Raw genomic sequence first — 25,849 nt, 5'->3', positions numbered from 1 at the left:
TTAAGCAGAATTTTTTAATTTGTTTGTCATTATAAATTTCACCCATAGATTTTTAATCCCCATAGTGATGAGGACAAGAAGTAACTCATGTTGGAGGCTCAAACTATGGATAGTTTAATATACAAAGACTCTAAATCTGAATTTTTTTAACCATTTTTGTTTTATTTTCTCATTTACAAAAATCCTGCCCGTATGACTAAGGTTTTCTTTTAAAATTTTTCTGGATATTGCCTTAATCCCAGGCTAGTTCGCGATAGCAGAATTTAACGCATTTCACATTGACTACATATTCCGTATTGTATAATATAGCGTTTTGCACTTTTATCTCTTTGTCATATTATTGAGTTTTTATTTAAAAAAAAATTTTTTGTGACTTTATTATTTAACAATTGAAAATTTATTATTTGAATACTTTTCTGTAAAATTTTTGCTGTAGTTTTAATTTTTCATTATTATATTAGTTAAAAATTTTTACAGAAAATGTCTACATAAAAAGTATACAACAACATTATTACCACTTGTTGTATAAGCCACCAAGTTATTTCAAAATTCACTCTTATCTTACTAATATATAAAGAAAAGTCGTTGTAATCGCTAACCGCGAAAACTACTGAACCAATTTTGCGAAAATTTTGCATAACGATTCTTGATAATTCTGAGATAGTTTTCGCATAATTTTTTTCTTGAAAAAGTTAATAACAATATTGATAAATAAGCTCAAAGTTTTGCTAAAATGAGTTAGCTTTGTGTTTTAGTTCACTAGGTTCCGCGAGGTAGTGTCGAGGTAAAATTAAAGCCACCCACAATCAAAGATAGTGAAGAGTGGTTATAAGATGCCCCATCGAATTGTTAATTGTCGAAGCCGTTCATTTGTAGTATGCCAAGCATAGAGGCGTTAGTCGCGCAGCTAGGCATCCCAGCTACCAATGATACTCTTTTTTTATGGGCAAGCAAAATAAATTGGTTTCTACCCCGGCCAAGATAACCGAGTGCCACGAAAAAATAGGCGTTTGGAACGTCAACGTCTCCGGCGGAACGTCAACGTCTCCGGCGGAACGCCAGGAGACGGGTCTACCTAGAGCAAAACCTGCTCCAACGCTTCAGAGCTCTGTGGCCGTTTAACCATCCGGCCTGATACCGTCAGAGAATCTTCTACTTTTAATGCAAGCCAAAAAAGACATCTCTTAAGAGTACGGGCAGCCACAACGGCTTTCTTCTTAGTGATCATCTCGAGGGCATACATACAGAAAAGGTATTCTACAGGCCCACTTTCCCGACTCACGATGAGCGGTTGGTTATCCGGGGAACGACGCGAAGACGAGATATTCTTTGGTCAGCGGCCTACCTTTCTCCCTCATGGTCTCCGTACACAGAGACTTCGAGGGTAAGAGTCAAGGTACCTGAGCTCTTCATAATTAAGAATGATACTAAGGAATAGCTGGAAATGTCACCACAAAAGGCCATTATAAGTATTTACATTCCCAACTCAACCATCAATCTCATCGGTTCTTTTAAAGGCAACCTGAATTTAAACAACCTTGCCAACAAATACACTTTTAATACCATTTCTGAAAACGATTCGTCAACTAAAACACTATGTAAAGCCGACAACTATCATACCAAGTCAGTCATTCACTGGCAGGCGTCACGAGCGAAGTTGTTCGTCATAAGGCTGGAAAACCAGGAATCACCGATTCTCTCCGAAGTCTGCGCTTGGAGAACCTAACAGCTATGAAGGAAAAATAAACTTGAGCCAACGGGACAGTCTTCAATGGGCAAGCGTCTTGAGCCAATCTGTCCGCCTTAGATCACCAAAACAACTGAGTCTGCAAAAAAGGTGCTTTAGACACAAACGTCTTCGGCGTAATACCTAGAGACGTTGAAAAAGAGCTCTACAACTGGCTCCAAAGCTTCAAACGTTGTAGTTTTGCTCCCGATCAGTGTGGTACTACAATAACAGGCCATAGAAGATCATCCTGAAGTATAGAGTAAATTACGTCGACTGGAAACTTCAGTCAAGAAAGAGTTTACTTAAGAAGCTTACTAGTCCTTTTCAGGGTCATCAGACGTCGAAATACCTTGCCAACGAATATATTACAACCTAATAAAGTAAAAAAAAGCCTTTAGGGCTCACAAAAGTCTTAACTATGTCAAAAGTCGCAAGAGGTCGAATCGGAAGGAAAACTTCAAGTGTATCTAATGATTACAATTTTAGGCGTCAAGAAAATGACGCTAAACATATATCAAGATCAAAGCAGCATCAAAATCGATAATACAAGAATTTATTAAGTGAGAGATCAGCTTTTTACTATAACCCTTATAGTAATCTCTTGAATCTTTGCGATTTTTAAATAGGTAAAACATGTATTTGTGTTTTTTTGGAGATGAAAAATGTAGAGATGAAGCTCCAGAACTTTGATACTGTGGTGATTAAGTTGCGAGATAAGAGAAAAAAAATTTTTGAAGTTACACTCCTAATGGCGCATTATTTGCGGGGGTAAATCAACGATTTCAGATGTTGACCTTGAGAAAAAGTGTGACGGAAGTGGATTTTGCATGATTTTTACCCTTTACCTCGGCCCCCGTGACGTACTTCCGGTTTTCTCTACACCGTATTACATCACCACGCCACATATTTTGAATTTCACGAATTTTTTTTTTTTCATTCAACCAATTCTCATTAAAAAAAAAAAAAAACAGTTTCCAAAAAGATTGGAACTCCCAACCTCTTACTTTTTGGCCATGGCCCTCACCTACTTTGCTTTTACTCTGCAATTACTTCATGTTACCTTACAGTTTGTAACTTATTTTTCATGGAAATTTTCGTTTTATGTACGTTTATTTGGTTTACTTATAAATTAAATAAATAAACAATTCACTTGATAAAATAATTTTTGTTTTTAATGTTTTTAAAAAAACTAGGCAATTACTAAATATTAGCAGAGCACCTTTTCAATCTATTAATAAATTATCATTCCTACGTATTCAGTTTGTTACTTTTACAATAAATAATTTTATATACAATTCTTTCATATTTTTTCAAAATTAAAGAAAATAAAATAAAATTATTTGTACTGTACAGATACAATAATTAATTTTTATTGTATTTTCCTCTTTTAAAATTTTTTCATTCGTGATTGAAGTGGTTTTTCGACCTAAGGACATTCTTCACATAGTTTGTGGGGGAAAGTTCATAGAAATGACAGGAACGCTAATGTGTACAGTAAAGCTAGAAATTTTTTTCTTATGTGGATCCCCTCTTCCTAAATTCATTTAAAATTTAACTAGTGGGTCTATTTGAAAATTTGATGGATTTTTTTAAAAGTATTTTTTGTACCCAAAAAATGAGGAGATTCCTACAAATCATACAAATGACATTTGATGTAAATTTTCATATGGTTACATGTTAAATACCTATTTTTTGAAATGTTTCACGTATGAAATAATGCTACAGTCAAACGAGCGGCAATGTTTGTGGGTTTTTTCTATGCCATTTCAATATACGTTTGACGTTTAAGTAATATCTGTCAAAAATACCTATGTGTGATGAACATACTGAAGGGACATTTACTGGCATGTAATACTACCCTATAGAAGAAAACTATACTACAGGATGATTTTTCTTAATTTTCTACATCTAATTATATTTCAAGTATTAAATATGGACGAGAAATAAGTGTGGGATCGTACGTGATAGATGTAAGCGTGACGTTACAGATGTAATCAGCGTAGGCAGTAGAATGTTGTTCTAAAATCACTGGAAGATTCGATGAAAGTGCACAGTCTTGGACTGGCCAGCCTATATATCATTTTATTGTATTGTGCCGTAACGTATTGTTTATAATCGTTGACTCATTAAATACTAATTTAAATTACATCCATTTAACGTAGGTATACTGATTCCCACGATAATTGCACCACCTTCGTACACAATATTGTTTCATAGGAGGTATTTTTATACCCAAAATTATGTTGTTTGGCATGTAATTTTATAGAAGTATCACTTCATACTTGGGGACAAAAGCCCCCACTGTACATTGGTTTTAGTCCTATATTTTTTTGTGAGTTTGAAATCTTTACAGCTGTAAAAAATAGCCCTGTTCATATATTATACGGGAAAAACTGTAAATCAACAGCCTTTCATGGACAAGGATCATTGTATGGCATAAGGAATTAATGGTACTTTTCAGCATGATTATACTTTTTTTACTTTTTACACCTTTTTACTTGATCAAGTTAACTGTATGGATTCCGAACAAATATGTTTTGAATAAGAAAATTTTTGTTCTGAGAAATGTCAGAAATAGATGTAAAACGTTTAACCGAAAATATTTTACATGACATGTCAACATGCTACGGTGTTTTATTTAGTGAGTCTTAGGTGAAGCCGAGATTGGGGGCCGATAATTATCAACATTTACAATATCTGTTTTACAAAACTGCGGGCCGTTAGCATATAAATTGTTTCTCCTAAAAATCTGTAAGGTCTTAGCTTTTCCATTAAATTCATTTTTGTCAGAGTTGAATCATGTAGTTTGAATCTTTTAAACGTTTTTTCTAAACCTTGTAAACAGCTGTTGAATAAAGAAAGCTAATACAATAATGAATTTGAAAAGCTATATTTATTTAAATACGCTATATATATTAAATTTATAAAGCCTTCGAGCTATATATAGGAAGTTTGGCTCTCATATGCAGCAGCGTGGTATCGACACGGCCATCTTGGCTTCTTATTTTTATTCTGAGAAAGTTGCTACCATCTTTTCGTTTTTATCTGAGGAGAAAAACTTTACTTTTTCAATCTCTTGCTCTCCTGGTAGAGCAACAAACCTTTTTTCTTTACATTTGTTTTTGGGCATGCAGCAAATACAGTTTTTCTCCCTTTGTAGTAACTATTGTGTCTTTGCACATTCATACGCACGCCAAGCCTTTATTGTCTACGCATAAGTAGTAAGGTAGGACTAATTTTTAGACACCTTCGTGTGTTTTCTCTTTATTATTGTAATAGCTGCGTTGTGCTATTGCACTCACACACACTTCAGAGCCAATTTGCTTGACACCATTACGTATCTCCATGGATTTATATGTCTGTTAATAAGTGTGGTAGTTACTGCCATGCAGTTCTACCATTAGCAAAGCTGAGGAGTTAGCATTTGAAGTGAAAGATGAGTGAATTACGAAGCAGTTTTGAAGCATCAACGTGCTCATGCGAAAGACAAATTTATGTAAAATAGCCAAGGCTGTTGCTGGTGCTATTGTTGCTACTTGTCGTTGCTGCTGCTGCTGCTACCGTTTCTGTTCAATACCATCTTCTCTACGTTCTGATGATGCTGTTGCGGTGCCGCTGCCCTGTGGCTACGTCGTCATTAATTTAGTGTATCTATGCACACTTTCGAGCAATGATAGTTGTAATAATTTTGATTTTTTTTTTTGTCAACACGAAATCCACCTATTTAATTCCTGAACATTCAATTGATCAGATGGAGCTCACACTACTTAGGTGCTACCAATTGATTTCAATTGCTTTGCTGGATTCCTAGAAGAGTTGGACTGCCGGCTATTTAAGTTCCCTACAGTCTTGCCATAACTGGTTTGGAAAAGAAGGATTAATGTAAATAAATGATCTGGTATCTATTAAGCGAGATAACTATTCTCCTAGTCATTGGCTTTTAGGTTGTAAAGTAGAGATCTGTAAAAGCTTATACAATCTTGCTAGAGACGCACTGCTAAGGTATTCTCACCAGACCTATAGTTAAATTAGTTCTTTTGATTTATAAAGAAGAAATCACAAAATCCAAAGCAAGTGGTCAGAATCTATTAAGTTCTATTTCTTTGTATAAACTAGTATCATACTCTAAGGTTACTTACAGTTACTACGGTAAAAAATAAAGTTTTCTGTGTCGATTGATGATTCCTATGTACACATACAGCATAATTACTTTTGGCGCGTATCGCTAACTTGGACGCACCACCCGGGAGCTGCATATAATATCTCATATGTATATGTAAGAGATGTGCGTGCGTGTGTGCGCGTCTGTATGTGTGTGTTGTGATGTATTTGTGCAGGATTGTCTCGTTACTGTCTGTGTATAAGCCGAATATAGTTAACGCATATGCACATATTCTAAACTTTCGTTGCATACTGCATCGCTGAGTATAGTAGTGACCTTAAGCTCGTATGCTTCCGCTTTTGATACAAGCTGGTCAAGCATTTGCTGTTTCTTTGTACGAATTGCGTATTAATGAAGCTGCTCATCTTATTGATGAAGATGTACTTCTGAAGTAGCTGTAAAATAAAGAAAGCTGATCCAATGTAAAAGTTAGAAAGCTGTGTAATATCATTATTTTCGGAACTCATGAGAATGCTGTGTATCAAGACTCGCTCCAGATCTTGATATTATCTTCTTACTACCCTGGCGAGTTTCCACGAACTCTACTTGTTGCAATATTAACCGCAGTAAGACGCAATTATCTTTGCCGGAAATTTAACGTGTGTGGTTTAGATTAAGTTTAGCAGTCAGACCTTGTGAAAATGTATCGTCACAGTCTTGAAAAAAATAGGGTAATGGTATATGATCAATGAAATAGGTGTTCTCTAAGCATGCATGGGCTGTACCTGTGAACGACAAAACTAGGAACGAAGTAACTGCAGCAATTCAGTCCATATCGATAAAAAAGGATGAGTGCCAGTTAACATTTTAACTGATTGTGGCAGAAAATTTTATAATACAAACTTTTAATATCTCATGTAAAAATATAAAACATACTTACATCTACTCAACTAACATGTACTTGAAAGCGACTATGTACGATCGACTTAATCGTACTTATTAATATTTGATGTGAAAAATACGAAGCTTGCAAGGCAGTTATAAAAACTTAAATATGTTACAAATGTTCATAAAATCTTATAGAACCGCACGATTGATTTGAAACTAAAAGAAGACGTGTCCAAAAATGCTATTCGAGAATCAAATAACTTCAATAATAGATATAAATATTGCAGTAATTAAGTCTTCATTCAAAATTGATGATAAAGTACGCATGAGCAAGACCAAACAAGCATTACCAAAAGGATATATGCCATACTTATCTTGCACCTATTTATATTGTATATTAATATCCCTTCTTCCGTCTCCTATTTATATTGTGTATTAATGTCCTTCTTTTACACCGTATACAAAAAATTCTGCGTATGAAACGACCATCTATTGCGTGCTTTAATCTTACGACAGTTCGTTTTTGCAGTAGCACCAGTATCACTATCTTTTTGACATCTTCGCAGGTACTTTCGGACTTCATTGGTGATGAAATTCGCATATTCATTATTATATCTAGAATCCCACAAAGCAACTGCTTTTAGACAAAAGTGAAAAGTTAATAAAGTTTTAGGTTATTTTTTCCTAATTTTTAAACAGAAAGTAACTATGGCATCACTTAATTTGTGACAAATAATTGATTATCAATCACTTAATTCATATTAAATTAAAAATATCCAAATTTGAAGCAGTGTAGGAGTTTTACCAATAACTAACAAACAAGTTCAAAATTTAATCAAATGTTAACCTTTAAATATGTTTCATATATCTTCATGCACTTTGCTCAACCAATTTCTAATCTTGCAAAGAAATGATAATAATAAGAAATTAGACACGTTTTATGTACAAAAAGTCAATAATAATCAATTCAGAGAACATGATTTTTAACGAAATCGAAATATGACACCAGAGTACCATTAGTTGTATAATTAATTTTTACATACTTCATTGTCTTCTACTAATAATCATATATAATAAATATTCAAGTTTAAATAAATGAGTTACGTTACTTCTGTCACATTTTTTTTTACTTTCATTACTATACCTGATTTTCATGTTTATATAAAACGCATTACATAACTTTTGGGGCATGTATTTTTAGTTTTTGGTAAATGCTTAGAACAAATCTCCTTTATTTAACTGAAACATTTAATATGTTTTTTTTACATTTTATTTAAAGATATGATTTTGCAATTTTAATCATGATAGTGAAAGTTAACTTAATTTAAAATTCACTACCATTTTTTTCTTGTGCAACTAGCATAGCAGAATTAGAAGTATCTCGTAAACAAGATATGCGATTTTAATACCAACAAAATGAGCCGCGTTAGGTTCAAATCGGTTCAGCCGTTTTTTTGCATATCGCAAAAAACTGCTGTTATAAGCCATTGTTTTGGATTTGGCTTCGCTGCTGAACTGAAATTTCACGCTTCAAATCGGACGTACTCGTAAAACCTTATGTATTTTTTTCATACCACCTATAAAAATCCTTTTGGAATGGATTTGAGGTAGCTTGACGAGATGTATAGACACGAATATACAATTTTTTTAATAATGATTTAAATAAGGCAGTTTCGTGAGTATCTGAAAAATCTGTTATATGCAAATAAAAAAATTTATTGTATATTTGTGTATGTCTTGTGAAATTACTCCAAATCCATTCCAGTAGAATTTTCATAGGTGGTACGAAAGGTAAGGCACATAAGGTTTTACAAGTACGTCCAATTTAAAGCGTTAAAGTTCAGTTTAGTAACAAAGGCAAACCTGAGCACTAGTCTCTCCCCCAACTCTGCTACTGTATGCCTATTAGCGCGCTTGGCTACTCCACGATAAACTTGACGTTTATTTCCTTATACTAAAAATAGCAATAAGGAACAAAAAAATTTATTTTTAAAATATAACTATTAAGCTTAAACCTCACCAAATTTTTGGAATTAACAACGTAAAATACGCTGTCATGATTTTTTTTAAAAAAACAAAAAAATTTCTGGGCTCCAGAAGATCCTAGAGTGAAAAAATTTTTTTTTTCCAAACTTGTTAAAAATATCAGCTTTAAAATTGTGCAAAAGTGAATCTTCAATTTTTAGAAAAAGTTATATGGTTTCTTAGGTCTGTCGTTAACTAATGTGGTCAAAGAAATCGTTATAAAATCAGTAAAAATTAGTTTTTTTCCTAAATTCTAACGGGATAACAAATTTTAACGTATTTTTTAATTTTTAAGCCAGATTTAATCAAAAAAAGACGCTACCAGAAACTTTGGTGCATTATGCAACTAAGCTCTTTCAAAAACTTTGATCGTTAATTTATCAAAAAGTTTAAAACTAATTGTTTTGAAATTTAGTATACTTGGATGAGCGATAGCAATATATTTTTAAAATTTCAAGTAGATACTTATGTGTTTATGATATAACATGTGAAAAAAAAGAACTTTTCAGACTTTGAATGCAATTTATTAATAGAACAAGAAAACGTAGCGATTCATAATTACTGCTATTTTGGAGGTAAATATATGGAAAATAAAAAATTTACAAGGCGTATGTGGCAATAAACGCATTGGAGAGGAGATATTCTGCAAAAAGTGAAAGTCATTTTTTCCAGAAATTGTTGAATTAAAAAATGTTGCCCTACCAACTTAATTTGTGGATAGCAAAATTCGGAATCAGTGAATTTTTTTTCTATTTATCCAAAAGTAAAAATGCGTCGTAACGAAAAAGTTTACCATTGAGGAGAGAAAATCCTCGTTGACTAAACAATAAGTTTTGTTTTACATGATAATACAAAACGTACTAAGATTTTTTATGAGATTATCACTAAATTTGCATACTGTACATGCTATGGCATCAGCACAATTTTGCTACAAGCGTTAAGTTTATACGTAGGGCTAATAAATAAAATATACACAGTCTGCTAATTTAGTGATAATCTCATGAAAAATCTTAGTATGTATTGTATTTCCATGGAAAACAAAAATTTGAAAGTATTACATTTTCATCTATGTTTCATTGAATAGATTATCATCAAGAATTAGATATTAGAATTGTTTCGTAATAAGGCTCGTTTGTGATTATACGTCAATCGTAGCCTTGAAATTGAATTTAGTGCCACGTAGTAGCAGTACAGAGATAACTAGGTGATTGAAATGAAATCTTACCACACACCACTTGAAAGCCACAAAAAGAATTAATGACAGGCTTTACAGAAGAGAAAAAAGTTTTATTAAGTTTATGAGTTTAAAATAACAACTTCAAGACAGTTTTATTGGTTGTCGATAGTCAATTGGTTGTTAGCTGCCAATAAACAGTTGTATTCAAAGAAACACATAAATATATCTGCGTTTGCTAGTTCATTTTTCTGTAAACAGTGACATTTGTAGTAATTAACGGCTGCCACTGACCTTCTTTAGGAACTGCAGCAACGAATGTTGGTAAAAAATTTACGTAAAGAGTAAAGATTTATTCGTTATTTTCTTTTAACATAACGTTTGATTGTTATGTGATCCTTAAGTACCTTATAACACTTTTCTTACTCTTGCAAAAGCCTGTAATTTTACCTTCTTCTCATGTCTAAGTAGATGATGATGTTATTTAATTTCACTTACCTAGTTAACGCACTACTACACTTGGCAGCTACGTAACTCTGGACTAACTTAACAATGTGAATTCGGTATGTTGCTTATTATTTGTGCTGAGTCGTAATTAAATTCTTCCTACCGTGTTTGAATAAGTTGAATGTTTACAATTGTATTTGCATAACAAGAATTGTATCTAGTTATGTGACTCTAATGCTTGTCGGTAAGTTAGAAATTAATACGACCAATAGTATACAAGCAAATGTTAATACATCTTAATCATTGTATCAAGAGGTGCATATGCATAGATGGCGGCACTTTCAGTACAAGCACTCTATATCCTTCTTGAGAGAAATGGCTATGTAGCTGATGTTAAAAAGCCAATAAAAACCATCAAATTAAAAAAAAAATTCTATATCCTCCATACATGGCCTTTTTTTCAATATCCAATATACTTGAGACTCATAATACTAAACCACATAGTTTCTTTTTCAAGAAAATTTTCTTAAGAAATAAAAAAGAATGATAAAAATATCCTCCCCGGATGCGGATCGAACACACAACCTCCTGTTTACTCGAGAGTTGCTCTAGCACTTGATGTACCGAGGAGCTGTACATTCACTCGCACCGTCAGCTGAGATAAGTTTCTCATTCTTAATTCTTAGAGCTGTCTTTCACCCAAGCTCGATAAAGTAGTTATGTGACTCTAATGCTTGTTGGTAAATTAGAAATTGATACGACCAATAGTATACAAGCGAATGTTGATACATCTTCATCATTGTATCAAGAGGTACATATGCATAGATCGCGGCAGTAAACTGTCTAGTAAACAGGTATGAGTCTTAAGTATATTGGACATTAAAAAGGGCACGTATGGAGCATATAGAGTACTTGTATTGGAAGTGCCGCCATCTGTGCATATGCACCTCTTAATACAATAATTTAGATGTATCAACATTTGCTCGTATACTATTAGTCGTATTAATTTTTAATTTACCGACAAGCATTAGAGTCACATAACAACTATATCGAGCTTAAGTGAAAGACAGCTCTAAAATTTAAGAATGAGAAACTGATCTAATCTTACGGTGCGAGTGAATGTACAGTTCCTCGGTAGCTCAAGTGGTAGAACAACTGTCTAGTAAACAGGAGGTTGTGTGTCCGATCCGCACCCAGGGAGGATATTTTTCTCTTTCTTGTTTATTTCTTAAGAAATTTTCTTAAAAAAGAAACTATGTGGTTTAGTATTATGAGTCTTAAGTATATTGGATATTAAAAAGGGCACGTATGGAGCATATAGAGTACTTGTATTGGAAGTGCCGCCATCTGTGCATATGCACCTCTTAATACAATAATTTAGATGTATCAACATTTGCTCGTATACTATTAGTCGTATTAATTTTTAATTTACCGACAAGCATTAGAGTCACATAACAACTATATCGAGCTTAAGTGAAAGACAGCTCTAAAATTTAAGAATGAGAAACTGATCTAATCTTACGGTGCGAGTGAATGTACACAGTTCCTCGGTAGCTCAAGTGGTAGAACAACTGTCTAGTAAACAGGAGGTTGTGTATTCGATCCGCACCTGGGGAAGATATTTTTCTCATTCTTATTTATTTCTTAAGAAATTAAAAAAAAAAGAAACTATGTGGCTTAGTATTATGAGTCTTAAGTATATTGGATGTTGAAAAGAGCACGTATGGAGGGTTATAGAGTGCTTGTATTGAAAGTGCCGCCATCTATGCATATGCACCTCTTCATACAATGATTTAGATGTATCAACTTTCGCTTGTATACTATTGGTCGTATTAATTTCTAAGAATTGTATCTACTATATTTTATATAAAAATTTCAACCAGCAATCGAACTTGTCTGATCACGCAACATTTTGACTAGGTCTAAAATAGGAAACTAAATATAGACTAAGAATAAACAAAGGAGTTTTGCTCAAACAGAAGGTTGTAAAGATGATTATTAGATGCTTCTTTTATAAAATCTATCCTTGAGAGCAAGTAGAGTAGATGCTAAAATATGGAGAAAATCTACAATTAAGATTATTTTTCTTTCTAACTACAGTCAAACAAAAAATTAAATTGCTGCAGGCTGTTTTCTTGTATTTATAAATATTCTGTATTGGTAATTTAAATAATATGATTCTTGTGTACTTGACAGTATTTATATAATTGTTAGTTGTTACTGTATATTGTATATTTTTTAATTATAGATTGATTTACCTTGCTTACATACATAATTTTGTTCATTGCAAAATTCCAACTCATATTTGTCTTTTTAACAGTCTCTCATGAGTGATCTGGAAAAACGAGAAATTCAGTTCTCAGCTGTGCAAGATCATGGAGAATATCTTGTTTTGCAACAACATCCGGGATCCAAAACAATTGAAGCTTACATGTCTGCTATGCAAAGCCAGTGGGGCTGGCTTTTACAGTTAACACTATGTTTGGAAGTTCATTGGAAGAACGCATCTCATAGTCAACAATTTTTCAGGGAACTACAAAATTCTGATCAATGGATTTCTGAAAAAAATGAGAAATTAAACACTACTTATTCTAAATCTGAATTTACTTTAGATGACGGCGAAAATTTACTAAAAGGCATGCAAGAAGTACGAGAAGAGTTAAACAATTACGGGAATCACATCAATAAGCTTGTTGAGCTAGCTAAAAACGTTGTTCCGATGAAACAGCGTAAACAGCCAGTCATTAGACCAATGCAAGTAACTTGCATTTGTTCCTACAAACAAGTCAACGTAAGTAATAACAGTTATACTCTTATTGCAATTATCATGCTAATTCTAAACTGTTTTTTATTTTTTATTTTTTACTAAAGCGTATGAAATCAGATTGCAATGTCTACTTATGATACGACAGTGACGATTTGGTACATTTTTGTACTTTTTTTCTTAATAATACATTATTTTATATACAGAAGGAAATTTCAATTTTTTTTTATATCTCAAAATTAGATGCTAAATAAATTTGAAATTCATAACAGCTAAATATCAATAAGAGGACTCCAAGAACAGTGAAAATGATACGAAGAATTAATAAACTCCAAGGGCTTACTGTTCAGTCTTTTATTCAGTTGACAACGTTTTGACTGCACTTAAGGCAGTCCTTTTCAAGTCTCTGAGTTGAAATAATCATAAAGAAAATAAATATTACAACAGCTACCATAAACTACAAGTGTAAACAATTAAATAGAATAAATGAACTTACAAATTATGTAGAGCAACGTCCACTTTATATTAAATAATATCTATATCTGCTCTAATATAACCAACTGGCTTTTAAGCTGTCTGAATATAATATAAAGTAGGACTAGGTACATGTAAGTAACGACACACATGAATATCGAAAGATTGTATACATGTATAAAACGGCGCAAATTCAAACACACGATAAAACTCTATTCGTATTTTTAATTATTTTAAACAATGTTTGATATAATATTTAAGTACTGTACTTAAATTATTTGTGTCAGTAATCTTATTTACAGTATTTAACTTAGTGATATATACCATTTCTGATATTAAACGTCTGTAATAACAAATTTCTTGGTCGAGTACTTGTACTGAATCGAAGTCGAAAGTGTGGCCATAATCTCTCATATGTGTATACACTACAGACGAATCTTTCTCGTTTATACAATCGCGTTCATGTTCTTTCGTTCGAGTATCAAAAATTTGATACTTATTTTGAAATAAAATAAGTTGGTGAATTAATCGCAGATACAATTAGTCTAATCGGCTTATTTTCTTTATGTATTTTAATTAATCTATAACATCTGGCTAGATTGCATTTATCCTTAGTAGTAGGAAAAACCTTTCTTCTATTCCCAAGCAAATCACATGAATTTAATCTGTTATGTATTCCAATCTGCGGGCGAGACCATAATGTGATAATGTGAATTTCTTACCTAAAGATTTTGTAGTGTTACCATACATAAAAAACTGCGATAAAATTTTTAGAAAAGGTTTTAATAAGTTCAATATAAAAGTAATTTTCAGATCTGTTTGTAAATTTAACTTTTTAAATAATTTAGGAAAAGATAGCGTTGACACCACCGACAAAGTGTGTTCTGTTTATGGGTTCAAGTGTAAAAATTATGATAAACATAATGTGGGACAAACTAGTAGAACTGTTTATACTCGAACGAAAGAACATGAACGCGATTGTATAAACGAGAAAGATTCGTCTGTAGTGTACACACATATGAGAGATTATGGACACACTTTCGACTTCGATTCAGTACAAGTACTCGACCAAGAAATTTGTTATTACAGACGTTTAATATCAGAAATGGTATATATCACTAAGTTAAATACTGTAAATAAAATTACTGACACAAATAATTTAAGTACAGTACTTAAATATTATATCAAACTTTGTTTAAAATAATTAAAAATACGAATACAGTTTTATCGTGTGTTTGAATTTGCGCCGTTTTATACATGTATACAATCTTTCGATATTCATGTGTGTTGTTACTTACATGTACCTAGTCCTACTTCAGATTATATTCAGACAGCTTAAAAGCCAGTCAGTTATATTAGAGCAGATATAGATATTATTTAATATTAAGTGGACGTTGCTCTACAAAATTTGTAAGTTTATTTATTCTATTTAATTGTTTACACTTGTAGTTTATGGTAGCTGTTGTAATATTTATTTTCATTATAATTATTATAACTCAGAGACTTGAAAAGGACTGCCTTAAGTGCAGTTGAAACGTTGTCAACTGAATAAAAGACTGAATAGTAAGCCCTTGGAGTTTATTAATTTTTTTTATAAGAGCTGTTTTATATTGAGTTGTACAAGATAGGTTTAAAAAATATTGTTACTCCTAATGTTTGTTGTGTGGTTCCTTAAACACTTTGAAATATGTGTATTTAGTTGTTTTTTTTAATTAAATTAGTAATAAATAACTTTCAAACATTTTAACGTTAATGTCTTTTCCCATTTTTCAAAAAGAACAAAATTGTTTGTTAAAAGAAGACACAGAATTCAGACAAGAGAGTTCAGGTAGACAGAAGACCTACATAGTTAAATACACTATACGCTACCCAGCTTGAAACGATTTACTTGTACGGTTGAACACCGCGTTTAACTACACAAGTCTTGTTAAAACCAGCTTGTTAGGGTGGGTGGCTTTGACCAGCAAGGGCAGGAGGTATAGGGAAGTAGAGTTCTCTTTGGGTGTGTCGAGGTGAGTACCCAAATTAAACAGAGGTGGTGGTATCGTACTGAGAGTTGTGTAAGGAGTATTGCAGCTGTTCTTCCCAAAGTTTGAATCGTCGTTAAAGTCAGTTGGTGACTGGGCAATGATTCTCAGAGGATTAGATGAATTGACTGCCAGGATGGTTTTTTTTTTTCTTTAAAAATATATATTTTAAAATATTTTGCTGCCATCATCTCCTGACCTAGTGGTTGTCATCCCAGTAATCGATCTTTAGATGAGGTTTTTCCGCATCTTGTAGGGGGGAGAGAAAGTATCTAGACGATGCTTCTCATAAGCAGCTTAGTAGGCCCCTCTGGAGGCTCTGAGCTATTGGGTTGGATTACTTATAGCGGCATGACAATGGGAGTTCTCGAAGAAATCCTCAAAAAACTGAGTGGCTACATCTCTGGTCGGCTTTTGGGCAGGACTTCTAGTGAAGTAACCATAGCATAACCTTGGGCCAGGCAGTCATCTAATATCTTTCCTAGGGTGAATCAAGTCTTGATAAAGCAGGTTCATGAGCACTTAGCCTCTAGAAATAGGTGTGTGATTATAGGAAAAAAATAAAAACTCTGTGAGTATGTGGTTTTTCAATGTACAGTGATCCGTATTAAATGTATATTGCTCAACCACTGCTATGTATTAGATTTTCGTCGAGCGAGCGAGAATCAGAAAATTAATAGATCTGCGTGATCCGGGTGTTAACACCGCCCTTTATTTTGGTTGCCCTAAGGAGTTTCCAGAAAAATAGTATGGTTATGGTCCTGGATTTATTAACAATTAGTCTCCAGAGACTGTACCAATCATTCCCTACTTAAGGTATTCATTGAGACGAGAAAAGCATGTCCAGAGAAGTCTATTTTGAACTACTGATAGCTACGTCGTTTGCGTACTTGTAGGTATTGATGCCATCTCTCTGAGGGATGGACCAGATTAAAGAGTGTAGGCGAGAGTTAAGATCCTTACTCTGATGAAATAGCCGTTTGAAATAGCTTTACTGATCTTATTTCGAAGAAATCTACCTGAAAAAAAAGACTTTACCGTGTCAATTAAGAAGTGAAAGAACTTGAGTTTAATAAGTTTGCATTAGAGACCTTCATAATTTTGTTAGATGTCTATAAAATCCATCGCTGTTTTTCGCTTTAAGTAAAGCTTTCGGTACAGTATTTAGCGGCTCTTAGCAGCTGGTGGGCTACTTAGTGTCTTGACTTGAAGCCATTTTTAACACCGGGAAGGATATGATTTTCCTCTACGTATTTGTTTAGTTGGGCAAGAATTACAATTTCAATATTTTGCTAATTGACAAGAGATGACTAATGGGTCTATAGCTCAAATGGGAACTAAGGGGTTTTCCAGCTTGAGAGGCAAATGACAGCAGTTTCCTTCCATGTTTAAGGGAAATAACGATTACGCATGGTTGTATTTTCTAAGTTGCAGATAGCAAGTATGAGTTTCCGAGGGTGGTTTTTGAGGACACCGTTATTGATTCCATCTTTGCCTTAGGCATTGTGGTTGTTCTAGAAGTGTATGATTTGGTGGGTTACAAAGGGCTGTAGCTTTCAAAAGGCTCCTGTGCGACTCATTGATTTTTTACAGCGTAAACTTTCTCCTGGTTCAAGGCTTGGATTCGGTGAGCACTGATTTTGCAGAGAGGCAGCAGACATCTCTGATTGTTTTGAATGCAAAGAAGAGGTTTGATTTTCTGTTTGAGTGAAGAAAGGGTTAGTCGTTTAATCCATAGCTTTTGGACGACCTTCCAAGCAATTTTTGGGTTGGCTTTGCTTTTCCCTAATTAGAAGTTAGATTTCGTGTAAAAGTCGAATCTTGTGTTTTGGTACTATTGTCGTTGTAGTAGCATTGCGGGTACAGGTGACAATATCTTTTGTTAGTTCGTCTATCGCTTCATCCAAGTTTTGGTTTTAATAAAGCAATTCTTGAAAGGAGAGGATTATAGGTTATATTCTAGGAGGAGCTAGTCTATGGATTGAGTCAGTCTCGTACTTGGTTGTGATTACAGGGGAGGTGGCTTGAAGGGCAGTGATCTTTGAAGGCAGTAATTTAACTAATTAGAAAGATGCCTAGGATATCGAGATCTTTTTCTGGGTTGATAGAGGAGTCTGTTAATTAAGGAGGGTTTTAAACGTTAATTTAGAGTTTATACAGTATGTTTAAGAGAGATTCTCCTGTAGTGTTTCTGTATATGCAACCCCAGGAGCACTTTTTGGCGTTCAAGTTGCCAGCCACTATTGTCAAGATGCTAAAGTTGAAAAGTGGAGCCAAACACTACAATTTATTGTCTATGTTGGGTAGAGAATACAGAGTGACTATTCTTATGGATGAAGAGGAAGAAGTGTGCTCCGTTATGGTGACTGCTTTTCAGTTAGCTGTGTTGTTAATGAGAGCCTTATTGTCGGTGACGTTGATGAATGGTGTAATCAAGGATCTACAGTGATTTGTAAGGTTGCAGATGGATTTTTGTGTTACTTTCAACGTCGATTTGTTAATTGTCAACAATTAGGGATAGTTTGGCAGTCTTTTATTGTACACTATTAATATTCCAGCTCAGTTTCAGTAAATTGACATCATGAGATGTTCTTATTATGGGTGTTATAGAAACATAGCAAAGGTGATTTATCCTAAGAATGTGGTCACAGCAATCTGAATTGTGGCCTGAAGAGTCCCTGTGACAAGTGCATTATTAGGAAGTGTATTAAAAAGGGGTAGTAAAGCATTTTTGGTATTGGTAGATACATTTTTTGGGAAGCAAAAGTAGTTGCAGAAGAGAGTGTGATATTACTTTTTAAAAAGATTTTCGAAGTATAACAAAAAGATGTAAAATTTCTTATATATTGAGTATAAATCAATAAAATTTACTATATAAAAATGGATAATTTATACATCGCCATCAATCCGTACTCACCGTGTATGCATTATCTCTCATTTCTGCGGTGTTTGATATGGGGCGAAAATCAGAAATTGTTAACAAACTGGATAATTTGAATATATATATATGTATTAAATAATTACTGCATTACAAAAAATTCGCTATAACGAGAGCAGAGTTGCACATAGGGTTAAACGCTTTACGTAATGTCCTTTTGTCCATATATTTATCTGTCTTTCATCAACACTAATTTTAAACAAAACTTATCTGCCAGGAGTGGTGTAGGTGATTCTTGGTCTCTTTCACGTCCATAAGTTAATCTCTTTGGGTCCCCGCTGGTTTCGATGGTGAGTGTACACCCGACGTCCACTGGTACTCAAACGGTTCAGACCTCAGTCGAGCGTCCCCAACCGGGCACTTTCATTCAGGCCTCTCGTCCTCCGGGTAGTCTCACCGTCGACGGGCCTATTTGAATTCGTACCGTTAGTCCGTACCGTATACTTATTTATTTTTACATTTGGTCTACCTTGGCGATCGACCGTCGTTCGATTTTCACCTTGCGCGGCCCGAAAGGGAAAAGAGAGCGAGGGCCTTCCCCTGCTCCCTTTCATACCTTCGGCTGAGCGCTACTATTTAATACGGTGACACTCGAAACTTCGCTATCAATTTATTCCAACTGCCCACTATCCTTTATTGCGGGATAGTCGGGGATAGCGTGATTAACACATCTTACGTTACAAAGATGTGGATTAAGTTTTAGGAGGGGTGATAGTCTTTTTGAAAGTTTCTGTGCAACCCTGATAATGGTGCACTGTGTCTTGTTGCAGATAGTACGTTTTGGAGAGAATTTCTGGTCATCTTCTATAAAGCAAGCTAGAGTGGCGTGATTCTGGCTGCAAAACGTGCAGCAGAAAGGAGCACGACAGTAGTTTGCCGTGTGAAAGTATGTGCAACAGTGATGGCATTGTTGTATCTCACTACATTTTCGTTTAGTCTTAACCTCCATGCTTAGACCGCCAATAGAGCAGAGATTAAAGATATTTTGATAGTCTTTGGAGGATGAATCGAAGTGGGCCATGACAAGGGGCCAGATTATCTCATCCTTATGTATAAAGTGCATACGTCGGGCTGAAGGGGTCTTTGCCTTTACTTCGGCCAGTACTTCTTCCTCGGTATAACTTTTGTGTATACCCAGGATGACATCTACCAGCTCTCGATCTTGTTTCAGCTGGTAAGTAATATACTTGTGATTTCTGGCGTCTCTCGTGGTATCAGGTGGGAGCTGTCTATTGTCTTTGGGGAGATCCACACCCCGTTAAAGGTACAGCCTGGTGAAGAGGAATATTATTGTTCTTAAGAGCCTTGATTATTTTTGGCGATGGTACAGTTTTCAGAAAAGTGATTAGAGAAGGTCGTTTCTTCTTTGCAACAGTTTTCTCTTTGGGTTCTGACTCTGAAAAATTGTCAAAGATACTAAAGAGGTCTTGAAAAAGCGATTATGTGTTCACTAAACTGTATTTAGATGGGTAAATCAGTGTTTGGAGGTGATTTTAAGGAGATCCCGTTATTTAGGTTTCCTAGCGGGGATGCAGCTGTTAATTTTTACCGTGACTGAGCTAAAAGATTTCGGGATAGGGGTTTTTTGCAGGTCACTAAATTGGGATTACGCAAGGTCAAGCGCATCCTCCTACTGTACAATGTAGCTTTAAACCTAGATATTAGGTATGCTACTTGTATTTGAATCGAGTTGATAGCTTCCTGCAGGTCCATTGCTTTCAGCAGTGTTTCTGAGTCCCTTTTCTGGCTGTTTGCTGAGGATGATCTACGACAATGTCATACGAATTGTGTTGGTGACGTTGTTCACAGTGAATTTGGCAGGCTTCTTTTAACATAGAATTTTTTTCTTGGTTGATGTATCTTAAAAAAAAATATTAATCTTCATTTTACAAGACTCGCAACCAACTCATTACTAAGATTTTAAAGCTCTTAAGTTATTATTGTATTTAATTTTAAAATTGCTTCAAATGCATAACAAAATTCTAAGTAGTCCATATTTTACGAGCTTTTTACTTTTTTGGCTCTGAAGAAATTTATGTTATTAAATGTTCTTTTTATCGACAACCTTCAAAATATATACTGAAGTACAAAAAATTGTTTTCTTCTTTATGATGCGACCAATTTTCCAAATTAAAAATACCGCAAGTCCAATCATACACTCTTCTTCCTCCAATAGAACGTAATAGGTGTTTTTTATATTTTAATTTTTCAATACTGTAGCTATGTAGTTATGAAAATTATTTTTATCCATTAAAATATGTGTGAAATTAATTTTAATATCACAATCATCATTATTATAGTTTTTTCTTATTTAAGAAACAAGAGCATTTCAAAATTAGTGTAAAAAAATTATAAGATTCAAAAACTGAAAATATTATCACCACTGAATTTTTTCATATCTTTTTATAAACTTATACTTATTTTTCTAATTCTACAACCACAGCTTGAATCTGTAGTAACCCAAGATTTCTCCTATTGGTAAAAAAAATCCTAGTTGTAATATCTCCTATAAAGATATTTGATGATGTTGAAAATATTTATCGATTAACAACATTTTTAAGTAAATAACTAACCATCGCATTAGAAAAAGAAATCATTCAGTATAATATATCTTGAAATATTCATATTTCATGAGGTTTGTAGTAGTGCATACTTCCATAATTGATCGACCCTGCAATTGAAGATTCACATTTATGTTATATATACCGGCCACGGTAGCCCAGTGGTTTAGGCTGCGGTTCTTGTAGCTTGGAGGGCTTGGTAACACATGCTGACGAGTTCAAGACCCGGCCCTTACTCACTTGGCTTGCATCTCTGAGAAAATCTACTTGCTCATGTGCGTATTTCCAACCGCGGACCGATGAATCAGAATCCATGTAAAATACAAGTCCCTGTTGCTATGTAAGTGAGTGATATCACAATGAAATCTGAGGTGGTTTTTCACTATGCCACTGACAATAGTATATATTATGCATAGTAATACAGCACTGCAGAGCCTGTTGGGCACAGCTCTCAGAAATGGCTGTAAAATTTAAAAAAAAAAAGGAAAAAATTTTTGTGGTTATAAAATAATACATGCACTGTATGTCAAGCAAAATTTAAAAGAATACACATTCACGACGGCATATAAAATTACATTGCCAAACAGGTACAGAAAATCATTAAATTTGTCCTGAATGTGGTAAAATTTTAAAAAATAGTTGCAGTAAAAAGACATTTCACGAAAATATTAATAATTATAGGATAAATATGTAATTACGTAACGACTTCTCATCAATGTTTTAATAAATTGTTATTGCTAAAATATAAACAGATTTTTTTATTTAACTGAGTTAATTTTGAGATTCATAAAAAAACCATCAAAAACAGTAGAGATAACTTTTGAAGAAAAATGCACAAGCTTTATAATTACAACATTTTTTTTATTTGAAAACCTGATAAACTCCACGTAAAAATAGAGTTATGGGGGTTGACAAGCAAAAGGCTTCGGGTAGTGGAGCCCTGCTAGTATGCATACATATGTAAATGCATAATACTCGACTGGCTCTGTAAGTTAACTCACGATAATGAGCGTGCTTCATAGGGTGATACTTCCATAGTTAGTATTACTGCATAACTAAGTGTGATTTGAATTTATACATGTAATAGTAACAAATTATACAAATACGTGAAAAAGTAAATTTTTTTTACGCAGTTCATCACTAATATTACCAACAAAAAAAATGAGCTCATCAAGAACTTCATACTTACGTATTACCTAAAATAAAACTAATATTATTTAATTTATGATCCTTCTCTTAGCTATGTCATGTTAAAGCAATAGCTAATAGTTGTTTTGTATGTATAAAGCCCATCTGTTTGTTTTCTGAGTGGTATCGGAAAATAAATATTTTTATATGAATATTCGACAGCGTATGAGATTGGTTGGTGGTAATGGGGTATCTTGATAAAAAATAATGTAAGTCAAAATGATAGGAAAAAATCTGGAATTCCTCTTATTTACCTTATGTTGCTTGTGTACTCTTACTGCATATTCATTCTTATACGTATTATGAATCTTGAATTTGTGAAATCGGAAATAATGCTGCTGAATACGGCAACTTTGTGAATTCTTTTATTAGTTAAAATTTTCTTTACAAATGTGTGTGACTGTACTACAAAACTATATTGAAAATAGATTTTTTTTGTTTTAGGTTTTGAACTCATTTAAGGTGTAAACAGATTTAAAGATAGATAAACGTACGTTTTTGTCTAAAAACCTTTAATATATTTTATAAAATAAATGGACGAACAAATATTTAGCTAAAAATTTAGAAATTTTTTAAAATCATTACGTGGAAAAGAGATTGGTAGAAAGATGCATCGTGGAATAATAAACACTAATTACGTTAAAGACCTTCATTGAAGATATTTCTTTCATAAAGTAAAGACGCGCGTGGATTTTCTTTCAAAGCTCATAGTGTCGTTTCTTCCCTTCTCTTGGCCTTAAGGCTCCTGGTTACGAGATGCAAGAAGGGAGAATCTAGAGTCTCACCTCTACTTGCGTACGTTAGATGTCTGAAGCTGCGACATCATCGCTCTCGACGATTCCATTTAAATTTTTTACCTTATTAAAATCACATGATCAGGTTTGGCCAGTCAAATTTTAAGTAAACAGGCTTTGTTAAACTTCGTAAAATCTCTGAAAGCAGCAAGGAATGTCGACGAGAAGTAGTTGACAATAATCTCTAGGTGCACGGCCTTGGTACTACGGGATACGAAGACAGCCAAATAGCCTTTCATGGCCCTCTTTTCTCGTTCGGGGGAGGCCTTGTACCATATAGGATCTGCGTAATCTATGCCAGTGTAAGTAAATGGGCTTGACGGCTGAAATGGCTGTGGGGGTTAAAGGCCCATCTATTGAGACATTGTGTTGTCCTTATGTCTGGAATATATGACGTGCTGGCGCACGACGTGTCGTTCGGTGTTGCACCCACGAAGCAGCCAAAATTGCCTGTTAAGGGTGCTGTACGTAAGAAAAGGGCCTCTATGAAAAGTAAATAAGTGCGTGTCCTCGATCAAGAGTAGGGTCGTCTGATGTTTGGCAGGCAAGATCATTTGGTGTTTCTCTGACTCGGTCAGGGCTGAATTGTGTAGTAGACACCTAACCCGAATTATGCGGTCGGTATCCATGAACGGATTTAATCTTCAGAGACGACTGAACAAACTGACACTACGATTGTGGAGCAGTGCCTCGTAATCCTGTGGGAACTCAAATTGTTGTATTACGTGCCATAGATAGGTGCGTCCTGCCGAAATTTTAGACGCCGTTAGCCACGAAGCAGGCTTTCGGCTCGGAGAGGCTGCTAAATTTTTAAAGCGATTTATGTATGCTAGGATACGAATGATCTTAGTAAAAGAGGAGAAGGTAGAAAGTCATTCTTGCCAATAGGGCGCATTTTTAGAGATCGTGAGAAAAGTGCTCCTTACACAAAGTTCTAAGTTAGTGTTAGGCTCCTGCAAAGAGAAAGTTGACCAGTCGACTGTTTTGGTCTCGTAAGTCAGTGAGGCCCGTGCCACCAAAGAGCGTGATCTCGCAATTGAGTGACTGTGGTACTACACGACGCGCAATTGGCTGTGTTCTTTACGGAGGGAACGTATTGTCAGGTGGCTGATGGCAAAAGCGTGTGAATCTCGCTCACATGGTTGGTGGTGAAGGTTTTTCCAACGCGGTGGGTGTCCACGTAGCCACGCAAGCATGACTTGTAAATCCGTCCAGTAATGACACTCAGCTGCATTAATAACGATCTCAGTAACGACAAAATGTAGCAGCCAAGCAAGCAAATGCGCTCGAAACGAGGGAAATTTAACATCTTGACTGGAGAAATCCTTGACTTAGTGATAAGAAGGTGTGAGTGGCTACCTTTCTCGTAGTACACTACAAGATATACTACAGCACCGTATGTCTTCTTGGAAGTGTCCGAGAAACCGTAGTGCAGAGGCTGTGCCTTATGTCACTGTGGTGAGGCACTAGTATCCAATAGGCACTCCTGGGTGCTTGTGACACACTATCCGCTGCCAGTTCATCTCAGCAGGGTTGACGATGGCTTGTCTAAACATTCTGATGATGTCGCAGACAAATACAATTTTCGAGAGCCGCCAACGAAGAAGCACGACTTGCAGATCGGCAAGCAGGTTCGGCCCTGTCAACATGAAGCTGTTCAGAGTCTGGCCCATGGCATCCTTATAGGAGGGGTTGAACACCACATGGATTTTGGTGCAGGAACCATTACGTCATACCGGGTGATGCGGAATGTAAACACTTGGCTCAGCTGATTACAAATCCGGGGGGGGGGCAGGAACCATACATTCCATATTCTCATACTGCTTAATTAAGCAGGAGTATGCCTGTCACAAGGCCTAATTTTTTGCAAGACGCTTTTTTAAAGCGAGAGTCTTTCCAATTTTCTAGAACCGCTAGATGGCTATGGAAAGTTCTTGATTGATTGTCAGCGTAAAAGTTTTCGTTTAGGTTACTTTATGATGTGACGATCGGGTTCCACTGATAAGTACCCAGCTGAAAGTTGTGTTAAAGGCCGATGGAGTATCTGGAGGGACAGCGATGAAGCCAGGCTGTAGAGCAGTAGCTAATACCTCAGAGTCTAGAAGACTGTTAATTCGCTCGAGTGACGGCAGTGTGGGTTGGCTTAGTTCAAGTTCTGGAGATGAAGCCAGGCATCCAGTTTGACTGACGTGGATGGGAGCAATGAAGTCATCTTCTTCAAAGATAACGACTTACACTGCAGTTAAAAAGTTGGATAAAATTTTGACTTGTTGGTGAGATTGACCTACCCTTTAAAAACTGATATCGTTTCACCAACACCATTGATAGCAATGCGAGTAGGTATAATAGCTGCCTGAAGCGCTTTCACGACGTAAGCCGCGAGGTAGAACTCTTGTGAGCATGAGTCAAGAAGGGCCCTAGTTTGGTAGGTGAAATCAGTGCGGAATACAAACGTAACTATAACGGGCTCACCGGTCAATGAGTTGACTAGATGATGGAGCGTAATCACGGGCACGATGCTGTTGTCGTTTATTACAAGGGCTTGAAACTCATCGCTACAGCTTTTCCATTCTTTCGGATCATCGTGACAGACAAAAAGCTTAACTTTTTCTAGCTGAGGGTAAGCGCTATAATCGGTGCGTGGACCCCCGCCGCTTGGTGGTAGGTCTATTGTGATAGGAGACGCGAGGCCGTCTGATAATTGTTGAAGGTGACTTACACTTGTGGAGTAGGTTGCC

At 35.0% G+C, this 25,849-nt stretch overlaps 1 protein-coding gene across 1 annotated transcript in view; it reads left to right on the top strand.

Moving 5' to 3' along the window:
• The window catches only part of shot (dystonin-like protein short stop), a 1,026,404-nt gene that overhangs the window by 395,226 nt on the left and 605,329 nt on the right, over positions 1 to 25,849 (top strand). Inside the window, exon 8 of the mRNA XM_089596194.1 lies at positions 12,686 to 13,156. Within this exon, the coding sequence (XP_089452320.1) occupies positions 12,686 to 13,156 (471 nt within the window). The remainder of the gene's footprint in view (positions 1 to 12,685; positions 13,157 to 25,849) is intronic.

The sequence above is a fragment of the Copidosoma floridanum genome, unplaced genomic scaffold (genome assembly GCF_036245765.1).
Source record: "Copidosoma floridanum isolate Cflo_tuat_1 unplaced genomic scaffold, Cflo_Japanese_pri ptg000030l, whole genome shotgun sequence".
NCBI lineage: Eukaryota > Metazoa > Arthropoda > Insecta > Hymenoptera > Encyrtidae > Copidosoma > Copidosoma floridanum.
This window is presented reverse-complemented; position numbering and strand designations above follow the sequence as displayed.